This window comes from Odocoileus virginianus, chromosome 4 (genome assembly GCF_023699985.2).
Source record: "Odocoileus virginianus isolate 20LAN1187 ecotype Illinois chromosome 4, Ovbor_1.2, whole genome shotgun sequence".
Lineage (NCBI taxonomy): Eukaryota > Metazoa > Chordata > Mammalia > Artiodactyla > Cervidae > Odocoileus > Odocoileus virginianus.
Window position 1 is genome coordinate 76,965,330 of NC_069677.1, and position 26,446 is coordinate 76,991,775.

Here is a 26,446-nt window from a genome sequence, read left to right on the forward strand (position 1 = left end):
ATACTCCTGCATTGACACTGAATTCCTACTTAATACCTCCCCCATAGATTCATCACTCCATGGTTTATATCTAAAGTAACTTACAATGGAATTTTATTCTCTGGTTGTCTCAATTGTGAAAGCGATTATCTGTATTGCCAAGACAAGAAACCTGATTAATACCAACGCTGTCCACTATGCCAAAGCCTTTGACTGTGTGGATCACAACAAACTGTGGAAAATTCTGAAAGAGATGGGCATACCAGACCACCTGACCTGCCTCTTGAGAAACCTGTGGTCAGGAAGCAACAGTTAGAACTGGACATGGAACAACAAACTGGTTCCAAATAGGAAAAGGAGTACGTCAAGGCTGTATATTGTTACCCTGCTTATTTAACTTATATGCAGAGTACATTATGAGAAAAACTGGGCTGGAGGAAGCACAAGCTGGAATCAAGATTTCCTGGAGAATATCAATACCTCAGTTATGCAGATGACACCACCTTTATGGCAGAAAGTGAAGAAGAACTAAAGAGCCTGTTGATGAAAGTGAAAAAGGAGAGTGAAAAAATTAGCCTAAAGCTCAACATTCAGAAAACTAAGATCATGGCATCTGGTCCCATCACTTCATGGCAAATAGATGGGGAACAGTGGAAACAGTGGCTGACTATATTTTTCTGGGCTCCAAAATCACTGCAGATGGTGATTGCAGCATGAATTTAAAAGATGCTTACTCCTTGGAGGGAAAGTTATGACCAACCTAGACAGAGTGTTAAAAAAGCAGAGACATTACTTTGTCAACACAGGTCTGTCTAGTCAAGGCTATGATTTTTCCAGTGGTCATGTATGGATGTGAGAGTTGGACTGTCAAGAAACCTGAGTGCAGAAGAATTGATGCTTTTGAACTGTGGTGTTGGAGAAGACTCTTGAGAGTCCCTTGGACTGCAAGGAGATCCAACCAGTCCATCCTAAAGGAGATCAGTCCTGGGTGTTCATTGGTAGGACTGATGTTGAAGCTGAAACTCCAATATTTTGGACACCTGATTCAAAGAGCTGACTCATTGGAAAAGACCCTGATGCTGGGAAAGATTGAGGGCAGGAGGAGAAGGGGACAACAGAGGATGAGATGGTTGGATGGCATCACTGACTCAATGGACATGGGTTTGGGTGGACCCCAGGAGTTGGTGATGGACAGGGAGGCCTGGCGTGCTGCAGTCCGTGGGGTCACAAAGAGTCGGACAGGACTGAGTGACTAAACTGAGCTGAACTGAACTGTCCAGAAAAATTGTTACATACTTCATTCTTAACCCACTGGCAGTTATCTCACAAATTCCAGGTCATGGCAGTAGCAAAAACCTGTAAAGGGTAGCTTTCAGCCACTTAGCTGATTCTTAAGCTTCATCAACATATCTCTACAGTCAGTCAGTCAGTTCAGTCACTCAGTCGTGTCCAACTCCTTGCGACCCCATGAACCACAGCACACCAGGCCTCCCTGTCGCATCACCAACTCCCAGAGTTTACCCAAATTCATGTCCATTGAGTCGGTGATGCCATCCAACCATCTCAACCTCTGTCCTCCCCTTCTCCTCCTGCCTTCAATCTTTCCCAACATCAGGGTCTTTTCCAAATGAGTCAGCTCTTCACATCAGATGGCCAAAATATTGGATCTTCAGCTTCAACATCAGTCCTTCTGATCCTCTGTTCTATGCCTATACACCACCTCCACCAAGCTGGCCAGTATTACTAACACCATCTTTAACTTCCTGTGTTAGTGAAAGTATAATTTGTTAACAATATCCAAGTAGGAGCAGTGGGGAATGCTTTGGCCACCAGCTTCAGCAATCTCTCTTCTCCCAGCATCTCCTCTGATAAGTTAGCCTGCATGAAACTTTGATGTAGCAGTCCCCACCTCCTCATCTCTGGGGGAAGGGGGCTAAAATGTAGGAACATGGCATTACCTACATTTATGTGTGTATATACACACAACAAGCATTTATATTATGAGACTTTATATATAGATCTAGACATAATAACCACCCTTTTTCCCCTCAAAGATCATTGTGATGATCTGATAAAGATGAAGACAGGTTGTGAATTATAAGCTATGAAAGTTTTAGATTATCATACAGAAAAACGAGCTAATGTATGGACTATTGGGAGCTAAAATAAGATTGATGGCAACAAAAGGTATTATGTTCAAGTTTCCTCTTAATTCTTCTTTAGAAATAAATGCTCTAAAAATCTTTACCCCCATTTTGTTAAAATATTTAACCTATAAAATTAAATATGTCTAATGCAAAAGGTGGTCACACATGAACAATAGAGGGTAAATTTGTCAGACATCTCTTCTTTGGGGAATATTACAAAGAGGGAATATTGAAGAAGGACAGACACGATGTTCTAATTTAATTTATACTGTGCATTATTACAGAAAGGTTGTGAGGTATCCTGTTTTGGGTATCAAATTTGATAGCTGGCATTTTTATAAACCTGGATTATAAAGATATAGGTGGCCTTTAGGATTTAAAATTAACTTAGGAAAGGTTATTTTTAAATCTCTCCTCAATGTCTTGACTTTTAACTTGTTTAAACTACTCAAAGTTAGCAATTAAGAAATTTTACATAGCTGCTAGAAGAAAAAGCTGTTGTATTTTGAATCTTTAAAAGCATATGAAGACAATACTTTATTTTTGTAAGTTGACCCACTCCAACAGAACAAGAGAAGTATTTTTCTTCTTGCAGGATAAAGGACAAGCTAAAGGACATGCTAAGGGTCACATTTGGGAAAATACAGTCTTATTCCAAGAAATGTCCTATGAAATGAGTGTCACAGCAACAACCTGCCAGTATTGCTATAGATCTCCTTGGTTCTATGTTTTAGCAGTACTGGAAGTATAAAAACTGGAAGCAAGAATAAAAATCAAGTGGGCTCAAAAATGAGCAGTAGAAGCAAGGGAATTTAAAGTATATTCTTTCAATTTTTAAAGAAGTGTATTCCAACTATGACTCAGGTCCCCCATTCAAGGGTTCTGAGCATGCAGTGATATTTGGGGTCTTTGGTACATAGTACTACCAATCTTCTGAGTTGGAGATAAGGGCAGGTCGGGGTGCAGGTGAGTGAGGAAAGAAAGAAGGAGGAAAAGTGAGTGTGACTTCATGTCCAAGAATCAACTCTGCACTTGATTATTTCCATGGAAAATAGCCATAGAATATTCCCTATTACATATACAATGTAAGATTTGAGATTAAAATGTACCCATTTAAAAGCCACTCTGTCCAGTTTTCAAGCTGGCATAATTCATTTCTAGTCCCAAAATATATTGTCTATAGTAAATATATAATAAAAGACCTATTGAATAAATGGGTAATCTGAAAACTTTTGTTGTTGTTCAGTCACTCAGTTGTGTCCAACCCTTTGCAACCCCATGGACTGCAGCACCCCAGGCTTCCCTGTCCTTCACCATCTCCCAGAGTTTGCTCAAATTCATGTTCATTGAGTTGGTGATACCATCCAACCATCTCATTCTCTGTCATCCCCTTCTCCTCCTGCCTTCAATCTTTCCCAGCATCAGAGTCTTTTCCAATGAGTCAGTTCTTTGCATCAAGTGGCCAAAGTATTGAAGCTTCAGCTACAGCATTAGTTCTTCCAATAAATATTCAGGGTTGATTTCATTTAGGACAGTCCAGAGGACTCTCAAGAGTCTTCTCCAAAACCACAGTTAAAAAGTGTCAGTTCTTTGGCGCTCAGCCTTTTTTACGGTCCAATTCTCACATCCATACATGACTACTGAAAAAAACTTAACTTTAACCAAATAGACCTTTGTCAGCAAAGTAATGTCTTTGCTTTTTAACATGCTGTCTAGCTTTGTCATAGTTTTTCTTCCAGGGAGCAAGTGTCTTTTAATTTCATGGCTGCAGTCACCATCTGCAGTGATTTGGGAGCCCCCCAAAATAAAGTCTGTCACTGTTTCCATTGTTTCCCCATCTATTTGCCATGAAGTAATGGGACCAGATCCCATGATCTTAGTTTTTTTAATGTTAGCCAACTTTTTCACTCTCTCTCCTCTTTCACCTTCCTCAAGAGGCTCTTTAGTTCCTTCTCACTTTCTGCATAAGAGTGATGTCATCTGCGTATCTGAGGTTATTGATATTTCTCTGGGCAATCTTGATTCCAGCTTGTGCTTCATCCAGCCTGGCATTTCGCATGATGTACTCTGCAATAAGTTAAATAAGCAGGGTGACATATATAGCCTTGGTGTACTCCTTCCCAATTTGGAACCAGTCCGTTGTTCCATGTCCAGTTCTAACTGTTGCTTCTTGACCTGAATACATGTTTCTCAGGAGACAGGTAAGGTGGTCTGGTATTCCCATTTGTTTAAAAATTTTCCACACCATGAACAAATCAAGTGGAGGTGATGGAATTCCAGCTGAGCTATTTCAAATCCTAAAAGATGATGCTGTGAAAGTGCTGCACTCGATATGCCAGCAAATTTGGAAAACTCAGCAGTGGCCATAGGACTAGAAAAGGTCACTTTTCATTCCAATCCCAAAGAAGGGCAATGCCAAAGAATGTTCAGGCAAATGCACAATTGTACTCATTTCACAAGCTAGCAAGCTAGTGCTGAAAATTCTCCAAGTTAGGCTTCAACCGTACGTGAACTGAGAACTCCCAAGTGTTCAAGCTGGATTTAGAAAAGGCAGAGGAACCAGAGATCAAATTGCCAATATCCATTGGACCATAAAAAAGCAAGAGAATTCCAGAAAAGCATCTACTTCTGTTTCACTGACTATGCTAAAGCCTTAGACTCTGTGGATCGCAATAAACTGTGAATACCTGGAAAAGAGTTATCATAAAAAAATTTCATTGTTGAATGAATAATCATAATCCCACTGTTACTTTGCTGCTTGTTTTCTATGAACAAACAAAAACATGAGTCTCTGCTTTCCATTAAAGCAAAAAACCTAACAAAGAAACATGGATTTTCAAAGGTTTAAAAATGAACTCACATCTCCAAACCACAAAAGGGTTAGCTAGGACAACTTGATCTGAACGAAATAGGTACTAATCATTGCCATGGGTATTAAGTCAGGCATTGATACACATGCCATTAGAATCCAAAGCACAAACTCAGCTGAAATTTGCTACTTGCACAGGAGAAACCACCTCAACATCATTATTTTTTAATTTCAAATGGTTACCTGAGTTCAAAATCCAAGTGTGAAATTTCATCTGTTCTGGGCAGTACTCAATACCCATGCAATGAAATATCCCACATGAGGCAACCAAGATCCATGTGCCACAACTAATGCAGTAAAATAAATATTTAAATATTAAAAAAATTAAAGATCAGATGGAAAATTAGATTAGCAGTATAAGCTCAGACAACTTTATTTTTGCTTTTTTCATTATAAAAGACAATAATCATGTAGCCTCTTTCAGAAGGTATTTAAAATAATTTAATATTGTCAAATTATCACCCTTTATTTGGGAGATTAGGAAAATGTGGATTCTAGAAAGAAAAAGAGCTTTCTACAAGACAGGAACAAGTAAACTGAAGTGCAAACTGGTGGCTTGAAACAATCCTACCAGTCCTCAGTTCAAAAAGTTGAGACCCAAACTATTTTCTAAGAAACATACTTCACAACTACTGGGAATACTGGGCAGTGGTCCACTCTACCAGGTTGGTGCAGAGTATTTGAGGTTTTGCATTGTTGAACTTTGCCACTTGATATTGAAATACATTCTTGAATAAATGTGGTTTTGTTATACATCATTTTAATGCAATTTCTCACTTTGTGTTGTTGTTTTTGCTCATTTCCTCATTATTATTTGCTGTTTACTTTATATTTATTTTAGACTAGGGAAAGGATGTTGGACAAAAGCAAATTTGAGTGATTTTCTTATTCAGGTTCAAAATGGGTTGTAAAGCAGCGGAGACAACTCACAACATCAATAGTGCCTTTGGCCCAGGAACTGCTAATGAACATACAGTGCAGTGGTGGTTCAATAACTTTTGCAAAGGAGACAAGAGCCTTGAAGATGAGGAGTGAAGCAGTGGTGGGTAATAGGAAGTTGACAATAAACAATTGAGAGTATCATCAAAGCTGATCCTCTTACAACTATACAAGAACCTGCCTAAGAACTCAATGTCAACTATTCTATGGTCATTCAGTATTTGAAGCAAATTGGAAAGGTGAAAAAGCCTGATAAGTGCCTCATGAGGTGACTGCAAATCAAAAAAATTATCTACACAACAACAATGAACCATTTCTCAATCAGATCTTGATGTGTGATGAAAAGTGGATTTTACACAGTGATTATGAATGGCTCAGTGGTTGGACCAAGAAGAAACTTCAAACCACTTCCCAAAGCCAAACATGCACCCTGAAAAGATCATGGTCACTCTTTGTTGGTCTGCTGCCCGTCTGATCCACTACAGCTTTTTGAATCCTGGCGAAACCCTTATATCAGAGACCTATGCACAACAAATTGATGGAAAGTGAAAGTGTTAATCGCTCAGACACGTACAACTCTGGGTGACCCCATAGACCGAAGCCCGCCAGGCTCCTCTGTCCATGGGGATTCTCCAAGAAAGACTACTGGATTGGGTGGCCATTCCCTTCTCCGGGGATCTTCCCGACCCAGGGTTCAAACCTGAGTCTGCTTATTGCAGGCAGATTCTTTACCACCTGAGCCCCCAGGGAAGCCCAGCAAATTGATGAGATGCATTGAAAACTGCAACACCTGCAGCTGGCATTGGTCAACAGAAAATGCCCAATTCTCCATGACAAAGCCTGACTGCATATCGCACAGCCAACGCTTCAAAAGTTGAAGGAATTGGGATATGAAATTTGGCCTCCTCTGCCATATTCACCAGACCTCTTGCCAACCGGCTACCACTTCTTCAAGCATCTTGACAACTTCTTGCAGCGAAGATTCTTCCAGAACCATCAGGAGGCAGAAAATGCTTTCCAAGAGTTTGTCAATTCCAAAGCACAGTTTTTATGCTCTGGAAACAAACAAACTTACTTTGTCTGGCAGAAATTTGTGAACTGTAATTATTCCTACTTTGATTAATAAAGATGTGTTTGAGACTAGTTTAAATGATTTAAAATTCACAGTCTGAAACTGCAATTACATTTGCACCAACCTAACAAAATATTTAACAGTGAGCTAGAAATGGCATCAGGCACTATGAGGAGAGTAAAAAGAGCTTTGTTCTACTCCAAATGATAAAGTACATCTTGTAATGAGTGTTACAGTGACCCTCAAACATCCACCTACCAGCAGTTTCAGGATCACTTGTTGAGTTATAAGAAATGCAGGTTTTTAGATCCTACCCAGACCTACTGGTAATGCTCAAAATTCTCCAAGCCAGGCTTCAACAGTACATGAACCGTGAAATTCCAGATGTTCAAACTAGATTTAGAAAAGGCAGAGAAACCAGAGATCAAATTGCCAACATCCATTGGATCATTGAAAACGCGAGAGAGTTCCAGAAAAACATCTACTTCTGCTTTATTGACTATGCCAGAGCCTTTGACTATGTGGGTCACAACAAACTGTGGACAACTCTTAAAGAGATGGGTATACCAGACCACCTGCCCTGCCTCCTGAGAAATCTGTATGCAGCTCAAGAAGTAACAGTTAAAACTGGGCGTGGAATAACAGACTGGTTCCAAATCGGGAAAGGAGTACATCAAGGCTGCATATTGTCACCCTGCTTATTTAACTTATATGCAGAGTACATCATGAGAAATGCTGCACTGGATGAAGCACAAGCTGGAATCAGGATTGCCGGGAGAAATATCAGTAACCTCAGATATGCAGATGACACCACCCTTATGGCAGAAAGTGAAGAAGAACTAAAGAGCCTCTTGATGAAAGTGAAAGAGGAGAGTTAAAATGTTGGCTTAAAGCTCAACATTCAGAAAACTAAGATCATGGCATATGGTCTCATCACTTCGTGGCAAATAGATGGGGAAACTGGATACAGTGACTGACTTTGTATTTTGGGGCTCTCAAATCACTGCAGATGGTGACTGCAGACATGAAATTAAAAGATGCTTGTTCCTTAGAAGAAAAGTTATGACCAACCTGGACAGCATATTAAAAAGCAGAGACATTACTTTGGTCCATAGAGTCAAAGCTATGGTTTTTCCAGTAGTCATGTATGGATATGAGAGTTGGACTATAAAGAAAGCTGAACACCAAAGAACTGATGCTTTTGAACTGTGGTGTTGGAGAAGACACTTGAGAGTCCCTTGGACCACAAGGAGATCCAACCAGTCAATTCTAAAGGAAGTCACTCCTGAATATTCATTGGAAGGACTGATCCTGAAGCTGAAACTCCAATCCTTTGGCCACCTAATGCTAAGAACTGACTCATTTGAAAAGCCCCTGATGCTGGAAAGATTGAAGGCAGGAGGAGAAGGGGAGGACAGAGGATGAGATGGTTGGATGGCACCACTGACTCATTGGACATGAGTTTGAGTAAACTCCAGGAGTTGGTGATGGACAGGGAGGCCTGGTGTGCTGCAGTCCATGGGGTCGCAGAGTCGGACACAACTAAGTGACTGAACTGAGACCTACGGGATCAGAAATTTGGGCTTTTGGGCTCAGCAATAAATGACTTAACAAGCCTTCCTGTTTTCCCCATGATTCTGAATGCTTGGAAGTACTATAGCCTTCTTTTTACCACTCTTCTTTGTGTAAAAGCCAATACCAAGGAAGTCAAGACCTTTAACGCAAAATCAAGCTATCAATCAACCAACCCTGGAGCGTGTCCTACTGCAAGAATTGCATTACTAAAAGATAATAAACATTTTCAGCTACTTTCAGCTAGAAGCATCCTAATTGATAGAATCTTAAATGAGAAAAAATAGTTTACCTCATATACATAAGTTAAAAGATAGTCAGTTGATGCTTGTGCAAGCTAAGTTGCTTCAGTACTGTCTGACTCTTTGTGACGCTATGGACTGTAGCCTGCCAGGCTCCTCTGTCCATGGGATTCTCCAAGCAAGAATACTGGAGTAGGTGGCCATGTCCACCTCCAGAGGATCCTCCCAAACCAGGGATCAAACCCATGTCTCTTACATCGCCTGCTTTGGCAGGTGGATTCTTTACCACTAGTGCCACCTGGGAAGCCATACATACTTTACTTTAAATAAGTCGGTTAAAAGTTAGTTGTCTGATGCTTAAGCTGCTCCTATACAAGTTTTTTTTTTTAATTCAATATCATATGGCATATTTAAATGATAAAATGTTAAATAAATTACTTAAAATGCTAAAGGCAGTGTTAATTAATAGGAAGTTACAGAATAAGATGTAAGTAAAAACCACTGCACAAGAGAGTGATATCTGTTGTTTTTTTTTAACAGATTTCCATACTAGCACAGAAAGTTTTAAAATAGCTGTTGATTGCAGAAACTGCTTTGGGAAGTTTTTCTTATTACTGCTTAGGAGCATTTTAAAATTAGGCAGCTGCGCATTATATTTGGAAACATTATATCTTAATTTCTTTTATTTTTTTAATGTAGTGTGTGCTAACATAGACTTTTTCTTGTTTAATTCTTCAACTAATGAGTACTAAGTGAGAGATTCTACCAGGAAATTGTTAAAAATTAGGTTTACACCTTCTTAAAGTATGACAGTCATTTTTTTTTTCCACACACTTGAAAAAAAAATGTTGAAAAAGACATTTATTACTTTAAGGTTTGGACATCATCTTTTTTCCATTTTCTGACTCAAAGTATACAGTTAAAAGCCAAAAAGCTGTGGCATTTAAGAAAATCTATTTGTATTCTTCTCTAGTTTAAGAAACCCTCTTCCAATAAGGGAAGGGAAGACTCTACATACGGACATCACCAGATGGTCAATACTGAAATCAGATTGATTATATTCTTTGCAGCCAAAGATGGAGAAGCTCCATGCAGTCAGCAAAAACAAGACTGGGAGCTGACTGTGGCTCAGATCCTGAACTCCTTGTTGCAGAATTCAGACTTAAAGTTAAAAACATGGGGAAAACCATTAGACCATTCAGGTATGACCTAAATCAAATCCCTTGTGATTATTAAGTGGAAGTGACAAACATATTCAAGGGATTAGATCTGAAGGTCAGAATGCCTGAAGAACTATGGACAGAGCTTCGTGACATGGTAGAGGAGGCAGTGATCAAGGCCATCCGCAAGAAAAAGAAGTGCAAAAAGGCAAAGTGGCTGTCTGAGGAGGCCTTACAAGTAGGTGAGAAAAGAAAAGAAGCGACACACAAAGGAGAAATGGAAAGATATATCCATTTGAATGCAGAGTTCCAAAGAACAGCAAGGAGACATAAGAAAGCCTTCCTCAAATGATCAATGCAAAGAAATAGAGGAAAACAATAGAATGAGAAAGAGTAGAGATCTCTTCAAGAAAATTAAAGATACCAAGAGAACATTTCATGCAATATGGGAACAATAAAGGACAGAAATGGTATGTACCTAACAGAAGCAGAACATACTAAGAAGAAGTGGCAAGAATACACAGAAGAACTATATTAAAAAGTTCTTCATGACCCAGATAACCACGAGGGTGTGATCCCTCACCTAGAGCCAGACATCCTGGAATGCAAAGTCAAGTGGGCCTTAGGAAGCATCACTATGAACAAAGCTAGTGGAGGTGATGGAATTCCAGTTGAGCTACTTCAAATCCTAAAAGATGATGCTGTGAAAGTGTTGCACTCAATATACCAGCAAATTTGGAAAACTCAGCAGTGACCACAGCACTGGAAAAGATCAGTTTTCATTCCAATCCCAAGGAAAGGCAATGCCAAAGAATGTTCAAACTACCACACAATTGTACTCATTGCACGCACTAGCAAAGTAATGCTCAACATTCTACAAGTCAGGCTTCAGCAATACGTGAACCGTGAACTTCCAGATGTTCAAGCTGGATTTAGAAAAGGCAGAGGAACCAGAGATCAAATTGCCAACATCCACTGGATCATCAGCAAAAAAAGAGAGTTCCAGAAAAATATCTATTTCTGCTTTATTGACTATGCCAAAGCCTTTGACTGTGTGGACCACAACAAAGTGTGAAAAATTCTCAAAGAGATGGGTATACCAGGCCCCCTGCCCTGCCTCCTGAGAAATCTGTATGCAGGTCAGGAAGCAACAGTTAGAACTGGACATGGAACAACAGACTGGTTCCAAATAGGAAAAGGAGTATGTCAAGGCTGTATATTGTCACCCTACTTATTTAAATTATGTACAGAGTACATCATGAGAAACGCTGGGCTGGATGAAGCACAAGCTGGAATCAAGATTTCCTGGAGAAATATCAATAACCTAAGATATGCAGATGACACCACCCTTATGGCAGAAAACGAAGAACTGAAGAGCCTCTTGATGAAAGTGAAAGAAGAGAGTGAAAAAGTTGGCTTAAAACTCAACATTCAGAAAACCAAAATCATGGCATCTGGTCCCATCACTTCATGGCCAATAGATGGGGAATCAATGGAAATGATGAGAGACTTTATTTTGGGGGGCTCCAAAATCACTGCAGATGATGACTTCAGCCATAAAATTTAAAGGATCTTGCTCCTTGGAAGAAAAGCTATGACCAACCTAGACAGCGTATTAAAAAGAAGAGACATTACTTTGCCAACAAAGGTCCATCTAGTCAAAGCTATGGTTTTTCCAGTAGTCATGTATGGATATGAGAGTTGGACTATAAAGAAAGCTGAGCACCAAAGAATTGATGCTTTTGAACTGTAGTGTTGGATAAGACTCTTGAGAGTCCCTGGACTACAAGGTGATCCAACCAGTCAATCCTAAAGGTAGTCAGTCCTGAATATTCATTGGAAGAACTGATGCTGAAGCTGAAACTCCAACATTTTGGCCATCTGATGCTAAGAACTGACTCGTTTGAAAAGACCCTGATGCTGGGAAATATTGAAGGCATGAGAAGAAGGGGAGGACAGAGGATGAGATGGTTGGATGGCATCACCGACTCGATGGACCTGGGTTTGATTAGACTCTGGGAGATGGTGGGTGGACAGGGAAGCCTGGTGTGCTACTGTTCATGGGGTTGCAAAGAGTTGGATACAACTGAGCAACTGAACTGAACTGAACTAATTTACATGATTAAACTGCTCATTTGAATCCTGGAAAAGTGCTGCTAAGGTAAAGATGCCAACATTGCACATTTGATTAGAGAATTTACATTACTTTTAAGAAAATGAGAATCAATTTTCACTGAACAGCCACCAAAACTACACACCTGTTTAGTGTTTTTCAGTTGGCATAACACTTCCATGTACGTAATTAAATTTAATCCTCACAACTCTACGACGTTAGCTGACTAGCTCTATTGTTTTTTATAGCTGACAAGGCTGAGACTCATAGGTGAAGCTCCTTGTATAAAGAATTTCTCACTATTTAATGTCAAAGCCAGGAGCCAAATATCCATCTTGGCTTCAATTTCCTTAAAAATTCCACAGTGACCATTAGAAATACAGAAGAAGGTATCCTCTTTATTGAATTATCTTTTATAGTTTACCATTTTGTTTCATTAAATTATTGGCATCTTTCAAGCCCATTATTCCTGAGTCTAGAATATCTGCACCAGTCACTTCCCTGGTGGCTCAGATGGTAAAGAATCTCCCTGCAATGCAGGAGACTCAGATTCGATCCCTAGGTTGGGAAGATCCCCTGCAGAAGGGCATGGCAACCCACTCCAGTATTCTTGTCTGGAGAATCCCCATGGACAGAGGAGCCTGGCAGAGTATAGTCCTTGGGGTTGCAAAGAGTCGGACATGACTGAGTGGCTAACACTTTCACTTTCATAGCTCATTTGGTGACATTCAAAAATGCATTAGTTAATAGGGGCTTGATTCTAGAACATTCTTGGTCATTGTCTACATTTATTCATTTGTTCTTCTTTAACCTTCAGACATCATTAGTGGGAAAATCATGCTCCAAGCAGATGTTTTAGAATTCCTTGGATTTATTTTCTCAGAGTTGAAAATTACTGTTAGAATGTTATCTTATAAGTAAATAATCACAGACGGACATTTTAGAGAGATTATTCAATAAGTAATTGAGACATGTTCATTAACATGCGTTATTGGAAAATCAACAGAATACATTTTAAGCGTGTGTTCTAAGGATCTAAACAAGAGGCACTAAATAGTATTCAGTTTAGTTCAGTCGCTCAGTCATGTCTGACTCTTTGTGACCCCATGAATTGCAGCATGCCAGGCCCCCCCTGTCCATCACTAACTCCAGGAGTTTACTCAATCTCATGTCTATCGAGTTGGTGATGCCATCCAGCCATCTCATCCTCTGTCGTCCCCTTTTCCTCCTGCCCTCAATCCCTCTGAGCATCAGGGTCTTTTCCAATGAGTCAACTCTTCGCATGAGGTGGCCAAAGTATTGGAGTTTCAGCTTCAGCATCAGTCCTTCCAATGAATACCCAGGACTGATCTCCTTTAGGATGAACTGGTTGGATCTCCTTGCAGTCCAAGGGACTCTCAAGAGTCTTCGCCAACACCACAGTTCAAAATAGTATTAGGAATACTAATTTCATCTTTCCAAATTGTAAAGTGTTCCTTTGTTCTTAGTATTTATAATCATATTTATATATTTACCAGAGTAGCGGCAAGGAAAAAACTGAGAGATGTATGGAGGACATAACAACTATTATACCTTTTCTATATTCTGCAATTTAAACTAACAATTAAAGTTGTCAGTTGCTGTGTCAGTACAGTCAGTAAGCAGCTACAAAAGAACTATAGATAAAATGTGTTTTCAATTATATTCATATAAGAATGAGATGAAGACACTGTTTAATGATTTCTTGCATGAAAGTATTGCATCATACTAGTAGGGTTGGGACAACTGTAGCTGGAAATGTTCAGCAGGAACCTGTGAAGCTGTAAGTCATCATCACCATCCCCCTGGCTTTAGCAATTACTCTCCATCTTCTAAAGGGCACATGTGCTATTCTTGAAAAAGTAGGGGATGTCTGTATACACATAGCTGACTTATGGCACTGTATAGCAGAAACTAAAGAACATTGCAAAGCGATTATACTCCGGTTAGATTTTTCATTAAAAAAGATAACATGCATTAAAAAAAAAAGAAAAGAAAAAGTAGAGCAACCCTTGTCAACCTTGATTTTGGAAATACATATCATCAGATCATCTATATCAGTAGTTCTCAAACTATGGTCTTTGTCATCTTAGGACTTTTCAGAAATGCAAATTTGGGGCTCTTCCTCAGACCCGCTGAATTAGCAACTATGCGGGTAGGGCCCTGCCATCTGCAGTATAGTACTTCAGGTTTAAGCACTGGTATACAAGAAATAGAAAACTTTTGTGTAAAAAGTCCTCAATTCCAAAGAACAGCTGAGAATGTATATCCAAATTTTAAACCTCCTCCAGCATTCCTTTTTTTTTTTTTTTTTTTTTATTGGCCATGTGGCATGCAGGACCTTAGTACCCCAACTAGGGATCAAGACTGAGCCCCCTGCAGTAGAAGCTCAAAATCTTAGCCACTAGACCACCAGGGAAATATGCAAACCTCCCGCATTCTTGAATCATATACGGCCTTGAACTTTGAGTAGTTATCTGTTGGCTTAAGACCAGTTATTTTAAAAGACTAAGGGGCACTAAGATCATGAAGAGATTATTCTCCCCTCTTAAGTAACGCTGAGCATTGCATCTGTATAGTGATGGAACTTTCACACCAAAGAAAACAAAAGTGCAGTACAGTGGGGTGGAGTTATGGTTGGGTTCTCAGCTATGAAGTCAGCCTTTGTTCTCTTATTTCAGGTTTGAAGACCTCCGGAACAATGCTTCTTTGACCAGGTATATCAGGCTTTAACACCACCAGTTAAATGAAAGAAGTGGGGGAAGCTTCATAAATAAAAAATGCCATTACTCTTGAAATGGTGTGTTCGTCAGAGACATAGTTTCATCCCTCAAAAACAAAACAACAGCTACAAAAAAACTATGTAGCACTTCAGAGGTTATATAAAAAAAATTTAAGTACATTATACAGAAATTATATGGTGGGTACAGAACAAACGTGTGATTTTTCAGCTTTGGTGAAATAGGATTTTACACTCATGAAACACTTGAGACAATTTGATTATAAACTACGTACTTGTTATATAAGACCAAAATACTTCAATAATATGATCTATTAATAATATTGTTCACAATGGATTACCAAAATCATCCTGATAAAATCAAGTATTATATTAGCAGTAAAAAAATGATAATATACTTATTTTAAGGTGTACTTATAGGCCGTACTCTAGTATAGTGGTAAATATTATAATAAGCTTAATGGTACAGGACACAATTATAAGAACAGTTACTCATTTAAAACAAAGGAAAAGGAGTAGGATGAGTCAAGAGTTTCCACTAAAAGGAAAACATATCCAAGAAAGCTAGGTGTTCAAATACATTACTAGTGAGAACAATTCAGTAAAGAGACCCAACATAAAGGTGATTTTATCCAGGCATAAATTAAAGTAACTATGTTATAATTGCATATAACAGTGAGTTTACAAAAGCTTGATTACATCTCAATGAAATCTTAAAGGTTTTCTTTTTACTGTAATTTTTCTACTTAGTCATCTTTACAGCAATAACATGTTCTTTCTCTATGTGTATTAACTGGCCTGCTTGGAAGGATAGCAAATGGTATATTTAATATTAATCAGACCAATTTGGGAGTTTTGAGATCTATTGCATTTGCAAATAACCCCATTACAAATAATGTCTTTTGCAAATATAAATTGGAGTGGGGGTGAGGAAATCGTTGAGTTTGAGCAGTACCAGAACATCTTCATCTCCATGGTACTATTTACTACAGTACAGATACACTGAAAGAATATCCTTTGCCTCATTCAATGGTTTTGGGAGCTCAGGCTGTTCAGAACAGGACCTCATTCATTACTTTGGTAGCCACCCTATGGCATGTACTCTTGCATATTGTAGCAAAACACTATTTTGTTTGTTTTTTGCCTGTTTGTTATACCATCCTTCCAGAACTGGATTTTCTTCGAAACCAAGAAAAAAATTAAGTTTGAGGGCCCCTCACTTGCAGATGCACCTTTTAAGGTCCTAAAAGAGATGCTAGGTCTCATGGTTTGGTAAAATTTACAGGAGATATTTTAACTGCAAATGACTACTGCTGCTGCTAAGTCCCTTCAGTCATGTCCGACTCTGTGTGACCCCATAGATGGCGACACACCAGGCTCCCCCATCCCTGGGATTCTCCAGGCAAGAGCACTGGAGTGGGTTGCCGTTTCCTTCTCCAAAGCATGAAAGTGAAAAGTGAAAGTGAAGACATTCAGTTGTGTCCGACTCTTAGAGACCCCATGGACTGCAGCCTACCAGGCTCCTCCGTCCATGGGATTTTCCAGGCAAGAGTACTGGAGCGGGGTGCCATTGCCTTCTCCCCAGATGACTTTAGACCACTCTTTTTGCTGACTTTTCTCCCTTCACATGTCTCCTATCATAGCACTGGAGCAGCCAAGGGCAAAATTCTGAACCTGGTTTAAAGGAAGTTGAGATGAGGAGAGATTTAGATGACATATAAATGTGGTTTGTAGTCATGTCTGTGTATGGTTATGTCATTGCTAGCTGTCCTGGTGGGACGTCTAGGAATGTTCCCACTACCTATAATCCTAAATCACAAGACCTGAAATCTTTACATATGTGTGTCCAGTGGCACCCAGCTCCTGAAGTGTGTGGGTGGTAGAGGAGAAGCAGAGCCAGAAACTAGTCACTAGGGCTTTTCTAGATTCTAATAAAAACCAAATGTAAATTAGCCATGCTAGGAGTATCTGAATTCTCTTTTGATGATCTCTTTAGAAAATACTAGAAAATCATTTTCACATGAAGTGCTGATCAAAGACTCTGTAGTCCAAAAATGTAGGAACAAAACACCTTAGAATGCATCCATGAATTAGCAAAAATGCATATTTTTTTTTAGGTTTTGTGATGTTTCTTGTATTTGTCACCCAGATCTGTAATTCATTGAGGTTTCTTGTTCCATTCTAAGTCTTCACTTTGTAACCAATTTAATACTATAATTTTGTATTCTTTTTCTTAAAAGAAGTTTTCCCAAATTGACTAACCTTCAAACCTTTCAAAAACATAGATCTCTACCTAAAGGGATTTAATGTGTCTTTCCTACACAGTAGTTTATAATGGTTGTATTTTTAACTCCTTTATTCTCAATTAATGAGAGAAAACACCAGGGGGAAAAGGACGAAAAGAAAGGAAGAGGCAAGGGAAAGAAGGGAAGAAAGGGACCTTACCGATGGAGGTATCTCAGTATGAAGCAGAGAACCAGACTGTGGAGTCAAACAGGCAAACCTGGAGCTGAAATCTTATTGCCATCATGTGTAAGCTATATGCTAACCCTAACCTCAACTCTTGAAACCTCAGTTTTCTCACTCATAAAGTGGGGATAATACCACCAATTTTATAAGATTATCAAGAAGATTAAATGACAACATATATAAAGGATATTGCTAAGTGCCTGGCACATAAGACATTTAGTAAAAATTTTAAATTTCTTATTATATTATTTTTTTTTAACTTTTTGGCTGTACCACAGGGAAATCTTAGTTCCTTGACCAGGCATGGAACCTGGACACCCTGCAGTAGAAACCTGGAATCTTAGCCACTGGACCACCAGGGACATCCCTAAATTCCTTATTCTTGAATGAATAATCCAAGTTGTATTTCTCGAAATAATCTTACTAAATGCTACCTTCAGGATGCACAGGAAAGAGATAATTTCAACATTTTTCCTGCTCTCTTCACAGCACACTATGAGCAGTACAACATATGTGGGAAGCTCATTTCTTTTTCTGCTAAGGCATGAAACTATTTGTACAAGGTGAGGAAATATGTCATCTTCCATTCTGAACAAAAGTTAGCAAATAAAATGTTACTGACTGTCTGAGAAGTAGGATAGGATAGCAAATTTAGGAATCTGCATTAAAAAGCTACATTGTAGTTTAAAAAAAAGGTTTCATATTTGAGTTAATGTGATTTTTTTCAAAAGCAAAGGATTTTGTGTTTATCCATTTCATCCTGTGGCTCAAAGACATCTGAGCACAGTAGATTAGGAAAGTTTAGAAGCAGATAACAAGATTAGAAGTAGCTCAGAAGTTAACTCAGGGTTCAGGTGTCTCCCAGGCGTGTCTAAAACTTCACAGCTATGGCAATATGGACAAGAAGAGGGGAATACCTTCTAAAGAGACCATAATAAGCAACTGATTGTCAGCACTAAATGCAGAAAAAAAGGAAGGTAAAAGAGGCTTGATATCAAGAGGGAAAGTGGTTAAAATGTCACACAATAACCTAAAATTTGTCCATGTACCCATTCATCAACGACTGCAGAACTCTACTTAGTTATTTATCTTTATACTGAAGAGGTTATAAAACCTGTAAAACTATGGGTGCAGGTAGTTCAGTGGTGGATCAGGCTCAGAAAAGCTAGTCACTGGTGCATAGTCACCTTTTCACCTGAGGTGTTTTCTGGATGTAGCTATATATCTCTTCCTTAATGGAGGATTACATGCTACGTGAGTTTCCAAAGAAGTTGGATTCTGTTTTCTTCGGCTTTTGATTATAGAGTGACATGCCCAGACTGTGCAGTATTTACCACTGAGTTAAACAAATGAACTCTAGCTTGTGTCCCTGCGTCTTCTTTGTTCCTTGCTGTTGTTCAGTTGCTCAGTTGTGTCCAACCCTTTGCGGCCCCATGGACTGCAGCACGCCAGGCTTCCCTGTCCTCCACTATCTCCTGGATTCTGCCCAAACTCATGTCCGTTGAGTCAGTGATGCCATCCAACCATCTCATCCTCTGTCGCCCTCTTCTCCTCCTGCCTTCTGTCTTTCCCAACATCAGGATCTTTTCCAATGAATTGGCTCTCCATATCAGGTGGCCAAAGTATTGGAGCTTCAGCTTCAGCATTAGTCCTTCCAATGAATATTCAGAGTTGATTTCCCTTAGGATTGTCTGGTTGGATTTCCTTGCTGTCCAAAGGACTCTCGAGAGTCTTCTCCAGTAACACAGTTTGAAAGCATCAATTCTTCAGTACTCAGCCTTCTTTACGGACCAAATCTCACATCCATACACAAGTGTTGGAAAAACCATAGCTTGGACAATTTGGACCTTTGTTGGCAAAGGTCCCTGCTTTTTAATATGCTATCTAGTTTTGTTATAGCTTTTCTTCCAAGGAGCAAGGGTTTTTTAATTTCATGGCTGCAGTCACCATCTGCAGTGGTTTTGGAGTCCAAGAAAATGAAGTCTGCCACTGTTTCCATTTTTCCCATCTATTTGCCATGAAGTGATGGGACCAGATGCCATGATCTAGGTTTTTTAAATGTTGAATTTTAGGCCAGCTTTTTCACTCTCCTCTTTTCACCTTCATCAAGAGGTTCTTTAGTTCCTCTTCTCTTTCTGCCATTAGGGTAGTATCATCTGCATATCTGAGGTTATTGATATTTCTCCCGGCAATACTGGATTCCAGCATTTTGCATAAGTCACCTTTGTTCCTAAGGGGTCTGAATCATCTTTCTATTCACCGCATCAGAATATTGGGGCTGAAACGGGCCTCATGTATCATTCAGTCTTCTCTTTCATGATTCAGAAACTATCACTATACCATCTCTCAAGGAGGGTCACATACCCTGCACTCCACAAAAGGTGGCCCATTGTTTTGCCTCACTTTTTAGAAAGTTCATCCTTATTATTGTATCCCAACTCTCCCTACAGTTCTGCTCATTAGTTATGGTTATTTTCTCTGGGACCTCCCAAATACCACCTCCACTTTTCTCCACAAATTGGCCATACGTGTCTTGTGAAACACACAAGGAACAAGTACATACACATAACAATCACCCCCTAAATTTCTTCCTCACAGAGCCTAACATTGAGGATTCCTTCAAACACCTCAGAATAGCATTCATTATCTGCCTAGACCCCTCCCCACTGCCACCCTCACCACTCAGCCCCTGAGAACCAATTCCACAAATGAGTTCTTAGTGCCTTCCGTGCAACAGGCACTTTATCTGCCCTCCAGGACATACTGGGAAGCAAGTGACCCCCAAAATAGGTGCTCAGTTGCTACTGGGATGAGCACAGCAACAGAGAGTTATAAGGTGCCTCCAAAGTAATACATGCTGAGGAGAGGCGACAAGGTAAGAGAGTCAGAAAAGGCTGCCCTCGGGGACCTCATATTGAATTAACACCTGAAGGAAGAGTAGGTATTAGCTACGGGAGGATCGTGAGTGACAGTTGGGACAAAGGCCTAACCAGGACGTGACAGGGATGCAGAGAGAGGAGAAGGAGACAGGAGTTGGGGTGCAGAGAACAAAGGAAGGCATACAGCGGGAGCGCGTGGGGGCTGGCAGCGTGCTGAGGCTGGGAGTTTCATGGTCAGTTTGTCCCTGGAAGACCCCCTAACTGCAGTGAGAACCCATTAGACAGGAGAGCAGTGGCTGGAAGGAGACCAATGAGACGGCTGTTGCAATATTTCAGATAAGGGAGCTGGCCTCCTGGGCTAGGGTGGCAAGAGGGAGAAGTAGATTGAATAATTGGGGGCATACTTGGGGATAAAACTGAAAGGATTTGCTGATAAATTAGATATTGACTGAGGGAGCAGAAAGTGCTGGAGATGACTCCTAGGTCTCTGCCTGAGCAGCAGGATGGACGGTGGTACATTGTCTCCGAGAAGACAGGTTTGGGAGCGAGACAGAGTATGAGAGTGTGTGTCATGACCAGAAGAACATTCATCTTCATACAAGCCATCAATTACAGTCCTTGGGTGTTTATAGGCTATGAAGTGCTGCAGACACACTTGTTTGTGTCCCCCAAGTCTGTATGCTGAAATCCTAACCCCAGTGTGATGGCATTAGGAGAGGGGCCTTTGGTAGGTGACAGGTCATGAGAAGAGAGGCCACGTGAATGGTGTTAGTGACCTTATAAAAGCGAAGCTGGAAAGCTCCCTCCTCTCTTTCTGCTATGTGAGGACACAGCCTAGAAGTCAGCATCTGAACGCAGGAAGCAGGTTTCACCAGATACCAGATTGGCTGGCACCTGGATCTTGTACTTTCAACCTCCAGAACTGTGAGAAATAAACTTCTGCTGTTTATAAGTGTCTGATATTTGTTACAGCAGCCCAAACAGACTGAGGCATAAAGAAAACCATTGGAGACTTTTTATTTGGTGAATAAACAGCTCTCTTTTTAAATTTCTCCCTTCAGATAGAGACTGTTGAATTTGCCCTGATAAACTAGTTCAACTTTTAATGTCATATTTAATAGTCCCAAATATTAAGGTTCAACTTCATATTATCACAGCAATTTAACTGTCAATGTTGCTTAATGTAACTATCAGTGTTGTTTTGTATACAATCATGCAAATTCCTCTGCAGAAATGGGGTAGAGTCTCTGCCCCCTACCTTAAATTCTACAAGGATCATCTTTTCTTCCTGCTTCTAAAGCATTAAAGCTTTTTCTCTACCCAAGCATAAGGACAAAGGGCAAATGGCTTTAGTTTTCCCCTGAGATGTCATTTGAAGTACCAATAGCATCTCATGAATTTTTTTAGAGGCTTTTAAAAATGGATAACTTTGGTATACCATCAAAATACAACAATACACTTACTTAAGGAGCTAAAAATTCTTAATATTTCTTAAACCAGGCTGTAGTAAAGTTTCTATCATTTTACCTAGAGAAAGTCAGAATCAGCAACACAACATCCTATGCAGTGTTCCAAATCTCAACATAGCTTTTTGGGGGCATCTGAGGGCATGCCTTAATTTTTATACTGTCATTCAGAGCAGACATAAGAGCCAAAATGAAGAACTAAGTTTCTAAGGTTCCAATTAAATCCAAATATTTATTTAACAAACCACCACTGAGGTTGGTATTTACTAAGAAACAAAGCAAGAAATAAAACTTCAGGGATCCTGTTTAACTGGAAACTTTCCTTAAGCCACTGAAGAGAAACTTTAGAACAGCCTTCAAAACAAAATCCGGTTCTAATCTGTAACCACAGTATAGATACAGTGCATAACCCCTGACCCCCAAAGACCATAGTCCTCATTTTAAACAAACTACTCTGGGCAGGTCTTGAGCCACAAAATACTTGCTATGACAGCAATGTATGGTTTTTGCCTCATATTATAAACACTTATAGAAAGAGAACCTCTTTTCCTACTAAGTAAGACTGTAAACATCACAGAGGGGGTATACTACACCTGATCCTCATCACCTATAAAAAATGCTCCACACACAATATATATGAAAAACTTGCCTAATCATCAAAAGAATTCCACAAAACAAGATGACAAAGCAGAGCTTCTGTTAGCACGACCGTCAGTCCTTGCTAGGTCAACATTTGTGTTCATATTTATGTATGAGGACATCATTGGTAACATGGTTGCTTTTTCAGATAACAAGAATATGGAGAGATAGCAAAAAAAAAATTATGTGTATTAATTTTGTTGGAAGATGATATTACACTAGTTCAAGGGTCTAATTCCAAAAAGCATATTTATTTATAGTTATTGTACATGCCTCTGGCCCCCAAGATCACTCTCCTTCTCCTAAGCAAATTTACCATTAAATAGGCAAGACATGTCAGGTCAGCTCTTAGATCTTATTTTTTGTTCAGAAAGAAGTCTTTCTGTTCAAGAGACAGGAAGGCATCAGGTCATCCCCCAAGTTCTTATCTATTAGTCATCCTCTATTTTCTGATCCCTCATCTGTAGGATGCATGGAAGAAGAGATTCAAGTTGATGAAGCCACCTCACGCCAGTATAAGCTGTGTTGCTGTCGCTAGATCATGAAGAGATCAAGCACGGGAAAATGGCTCCAGTTTAAAGCCAAGCCGACCCAAGTTCCAATTTGCCTTCAGCACTTGCTGGCTGGTGGCCTTGGGCAAGGCCTCTTACAATCTGAAAGTCCCTCACCTTTGTATTGAGGATTCATTCTATGGGAATATAAGGATTAGAGATAGCTAATGCAGGTTCTAAAACTATACATATTACCAACCTCCTTTCTAACTTTCCAATGAGCTTTCCAAAGTTAGCCATGACTGACTTTGACCTCATTTCTCTAATTCTGTGAGCCTTATGCTGCAGAGCTGTTAATTGGTTTCAGAAAGGAACTGAATATGTTATTTTTCTTACTGTCTCCATTAGTTTGTATAGTGAGTTAAGAAATCAGCACAATGCTCATCGCTATTCCAGGTCATCCCAAATGGTTGTCAACTGGGGAGGGGACCGTCCACTCAGCCCAAGACAGAGGATACTATTAAATTCTAATAGTCCTCTAAATGCATTTTGTAACATTTAAAAAATAAACTTAAAAAAATTAAATGTACAAGCAATATAGCCACATCTCTGAAAATTGACAAATACTGAGAAAAGGGAGGGAGGGGCAATTACCTAATCCACATTTCACAGTTCCAGCCCCTTCCTTTTAGCCTCCTCTCCCTCCCCTCCCCCCTTCATGAGGCCTGAAGAAGCCTCTGGGTGTGGACTTAGCCAATGTGGCCAACCCAGAAACAGCACTTGTGTCTCTGGCTTTCCACTTAAAAAGCAAGCATATACTGAGACTTGGAAACCAAGAGATCTCCTTGTAATGCCAACAACTTGCCTAAATAAGAGATAATCTAGACCAGCCTAACCCCTTTAGTTAGCACAGTCTGAATTTCCAGCACTTGTAAAATCATCAAAGGAACTGCATAAGAGCAGTTTCCCCTCAAACAGTAATAATAATTCTTATTTTTCTGAATTATGCATTGACTTTTGGGGAAACCTGTCATTAGAGGATTTTCTGTCTGCTGACCTTTGCTTTCTTGTCTTGGAAGTGTTTTATTAAGTAGGGCATCTTGTTCAAATACAGGACACTGCTCCTGTTTCCCATGAGGTTTTGCAATTCTAGTTACTAGCATGATACACACACAATTTATGACTTTTTGGGTCTTCGATGTGGCTACACATTTGTCCTTTACCATTACCATCCTTTTTCCTAAACTAGATTTAAGTGGATCAAACACAGCTATTTCTTTTTACAATTGGTATGATTCAGAAAAGTAGTTTTAGGAAATGTCTTTTCATAGATTATAAGGGATAGAATGATATAAATCTCTAAACAGTAAAATAAATGCATGGTTTTTAAAAAGGAATGATCAAACGTTTTAGCAGTTTGTTGTTGTTGTTGTTGTTGTTTTTATGCTTAAACTCCCACATGCTAGAATCTATTGCTAGAAGTACTTTCAACTGGCTAAAAAGACTAAAATCAGCAGTGCTCTGTCTCCTAACTTCCACCAAAAAAGTGACTAATTACTCTGAAAGATCCTTACAATTAGTGATCTGTCTAAGGTTATCATACTTACAGTCTACAAAAATGTTTCTTTGTTTGGCAAATCTGGTGATATTAATCTAGACATAAATGCATACAAAAAGCCAAGTATATTTCTGGGGCCTGATATTATTGTCTGTCAAGATATTAACAGTTTTAAAATTTGTATTTGAGGCCCTAGAAAATGATCAAGGAATCCACACAATTTAACTCAGAGTAGTTTATTCTAGCTAGTCTGAAAAAAAGAAAGCGCAAGGTTTTATTACAGAACTTAAGCTTAATCTCAGGATCCAAATGTTCCAAGTTCAAATAAATCCCCCACATGCCTGTTTGCTCCTCTGCCAAGTCTGAACAGCTGAAAGCAAATGCCGACTTGTGCCTACAAACAGGTAAATTAGCAGAAACTAAATCACCAAGTAACATAAAAGCAACACCCAGAAGCAAACCCCCATAACCTTAAAGGTAAAATAAACAAAATGGTACCTGTTCTTCCTCTTTTTGGTTTCTCAGCATCGATAAATATTTTCTAATTGCATGGAGAGGATATTTTTTGAAATAAGAGAATCTTGACTGAGGCATCAGATTATCCATGGTGAGGAGAGCACGAAGATCCTTATGTGCCCCTCCCTGTCAGCAACCACATGAAATCTAGAAGCTGCTGCACAATTCCTCAGATGCCTAGAGATTTGCTTGTAGCTTGACCACTTTCCTGCAAACAAATCTGGTGTTCTTCTCCTTGCTGCTTCCTCTTTCAGGTAGAATTCATGGTGAAAGCAGACAGCCGCGTCCCAAGGCCGCCTGAAAGCTTCCAGAAATGCAATACCCAGAGGGCAGCAGGAGCCAGGAGGAATCCAGGGGCTGGTCTGCCGGATGCAAATTGCTTAGTGGTAGTGATGTGACTGTCCTATTTCTAGCAACAGCGTTCTGTTGCAAGCTATGTTAATATTAGGTAGCTGGTGACTTTCCACACCCACAGACTCTCATGAGGTTTAATCTTAATTCTTCTGACAGCTTTTCTAGCTCTTAAAGAGGACATGACATGGTTTTTTCCTGTTTCCTTCCAGAATTCTTATCAGCATGAGCAAACACACGCAGCCCTCAGCAGCATCTCAGTTCTAAAGTGTCGAATCATTCAGCCTTGAGAAGCATTGTTTCAGAGGATTTCTAAAAAAAAATTTAACAAATTACTTCAGTCTTCATCCTTATCAAGGAGTTCAGTGTCAGAACTTAAAATGGTTGGTTTACACTATCATGCATTATGCAACATGCCCAGTAACCAGATACTTTATGTCAGCTGAACAATAGCTGCAAACAGATTTTGTTTTGAGTTAAAAGGCTTCTCTCCATGAATCCTTATCACATACTCACAGGCTGAATCCTGGAACATTCAATTTCCCCAGACTTTATTCTGAGCTTAAGGAAGAAAGATGTTATACATTTACTTTCTAACTCTTATGAAAAGGCTTCATGCCTAAAAAAGAGAACGTGGTAAGAGGTATGTGGTCATAAAGGACAAGAAATCATAAAATTTGAAAGTTCATTATTTTCTTAATTCTCTATAGAAGTCACAGGGTTTCTGAACAAAATTCTCTAGTAGGCTTTGCTATTTTATTACCCTTTTTAACTTTGCAGGAGCTGGTTGATTTGATGGAACATTTGGCCACTTTTCTGAGGGGCTGTCATATATAGTCCAGGGTATACATCAGCCAGTGATTTGCTTTCAGGTGAAAGAGGAGAGCTGGTCTTTTCCCCTTCAGAGAGAACACTGAAAGCCAGATTGCAGAGGTCAAGCAGAGCTTGGGGAACCCATTTTGCAGCCTGTGCCTTTCCCCTGGATAGCCTCCCTGACATCCTGGTTGGGCTACTTGCCTTCAGGGAACATACTCAATCAGCTAATGTGGGCTGTGCTGTGAGCGGCCCAGACCATCTGTCAGGCTGGCATCAGCCCACTTGCAAGGTGATCTTCCAGTCTCACCAGGGCCAGGCTGGCAATTCCAGGAGGTCCCTTGCATGATACCGCTAGGGCTGGCTCCTCAGAGGAGGCCCTGCCCTCATGACCCCTCTCCAGGTGCATGGCT

The 26,446-nt window shown here is 39.7% G+C and overlaps 1 protein-coding gene across 2 annotated transcripts in view; it reads right to left on the reverse strand.

Annotated features, from left to right (window-relative positions):
• The window catches only part of ATP2C1 (ATPase secretory pathway Ca2+ transporting 1), a 147,159-nt gene extending 121,722 nt beyond the window's left edge, over positions 1-25,437 (reverse strand). The window contains exon 1 of one of the 2 annotated variants that reach the window (XM_070466755.1): positions 24,852-25,437. In XM_070466755.1, the coding sequence (XP_070322856.1) occupies positions 24,852-24,959 (108 nt within the window). In that variant the 5' untranslated portion in view covers positions 24,960-25,437. The remainder of the gene's footprint in view (positions 1-24,851) is intronic. The other variant, XM_070466756.1, reaches the window with a different exon arrangement.
• Between the last annotated feature and the right edge of the window lie 1,009 nt (positions 25,438-26,446).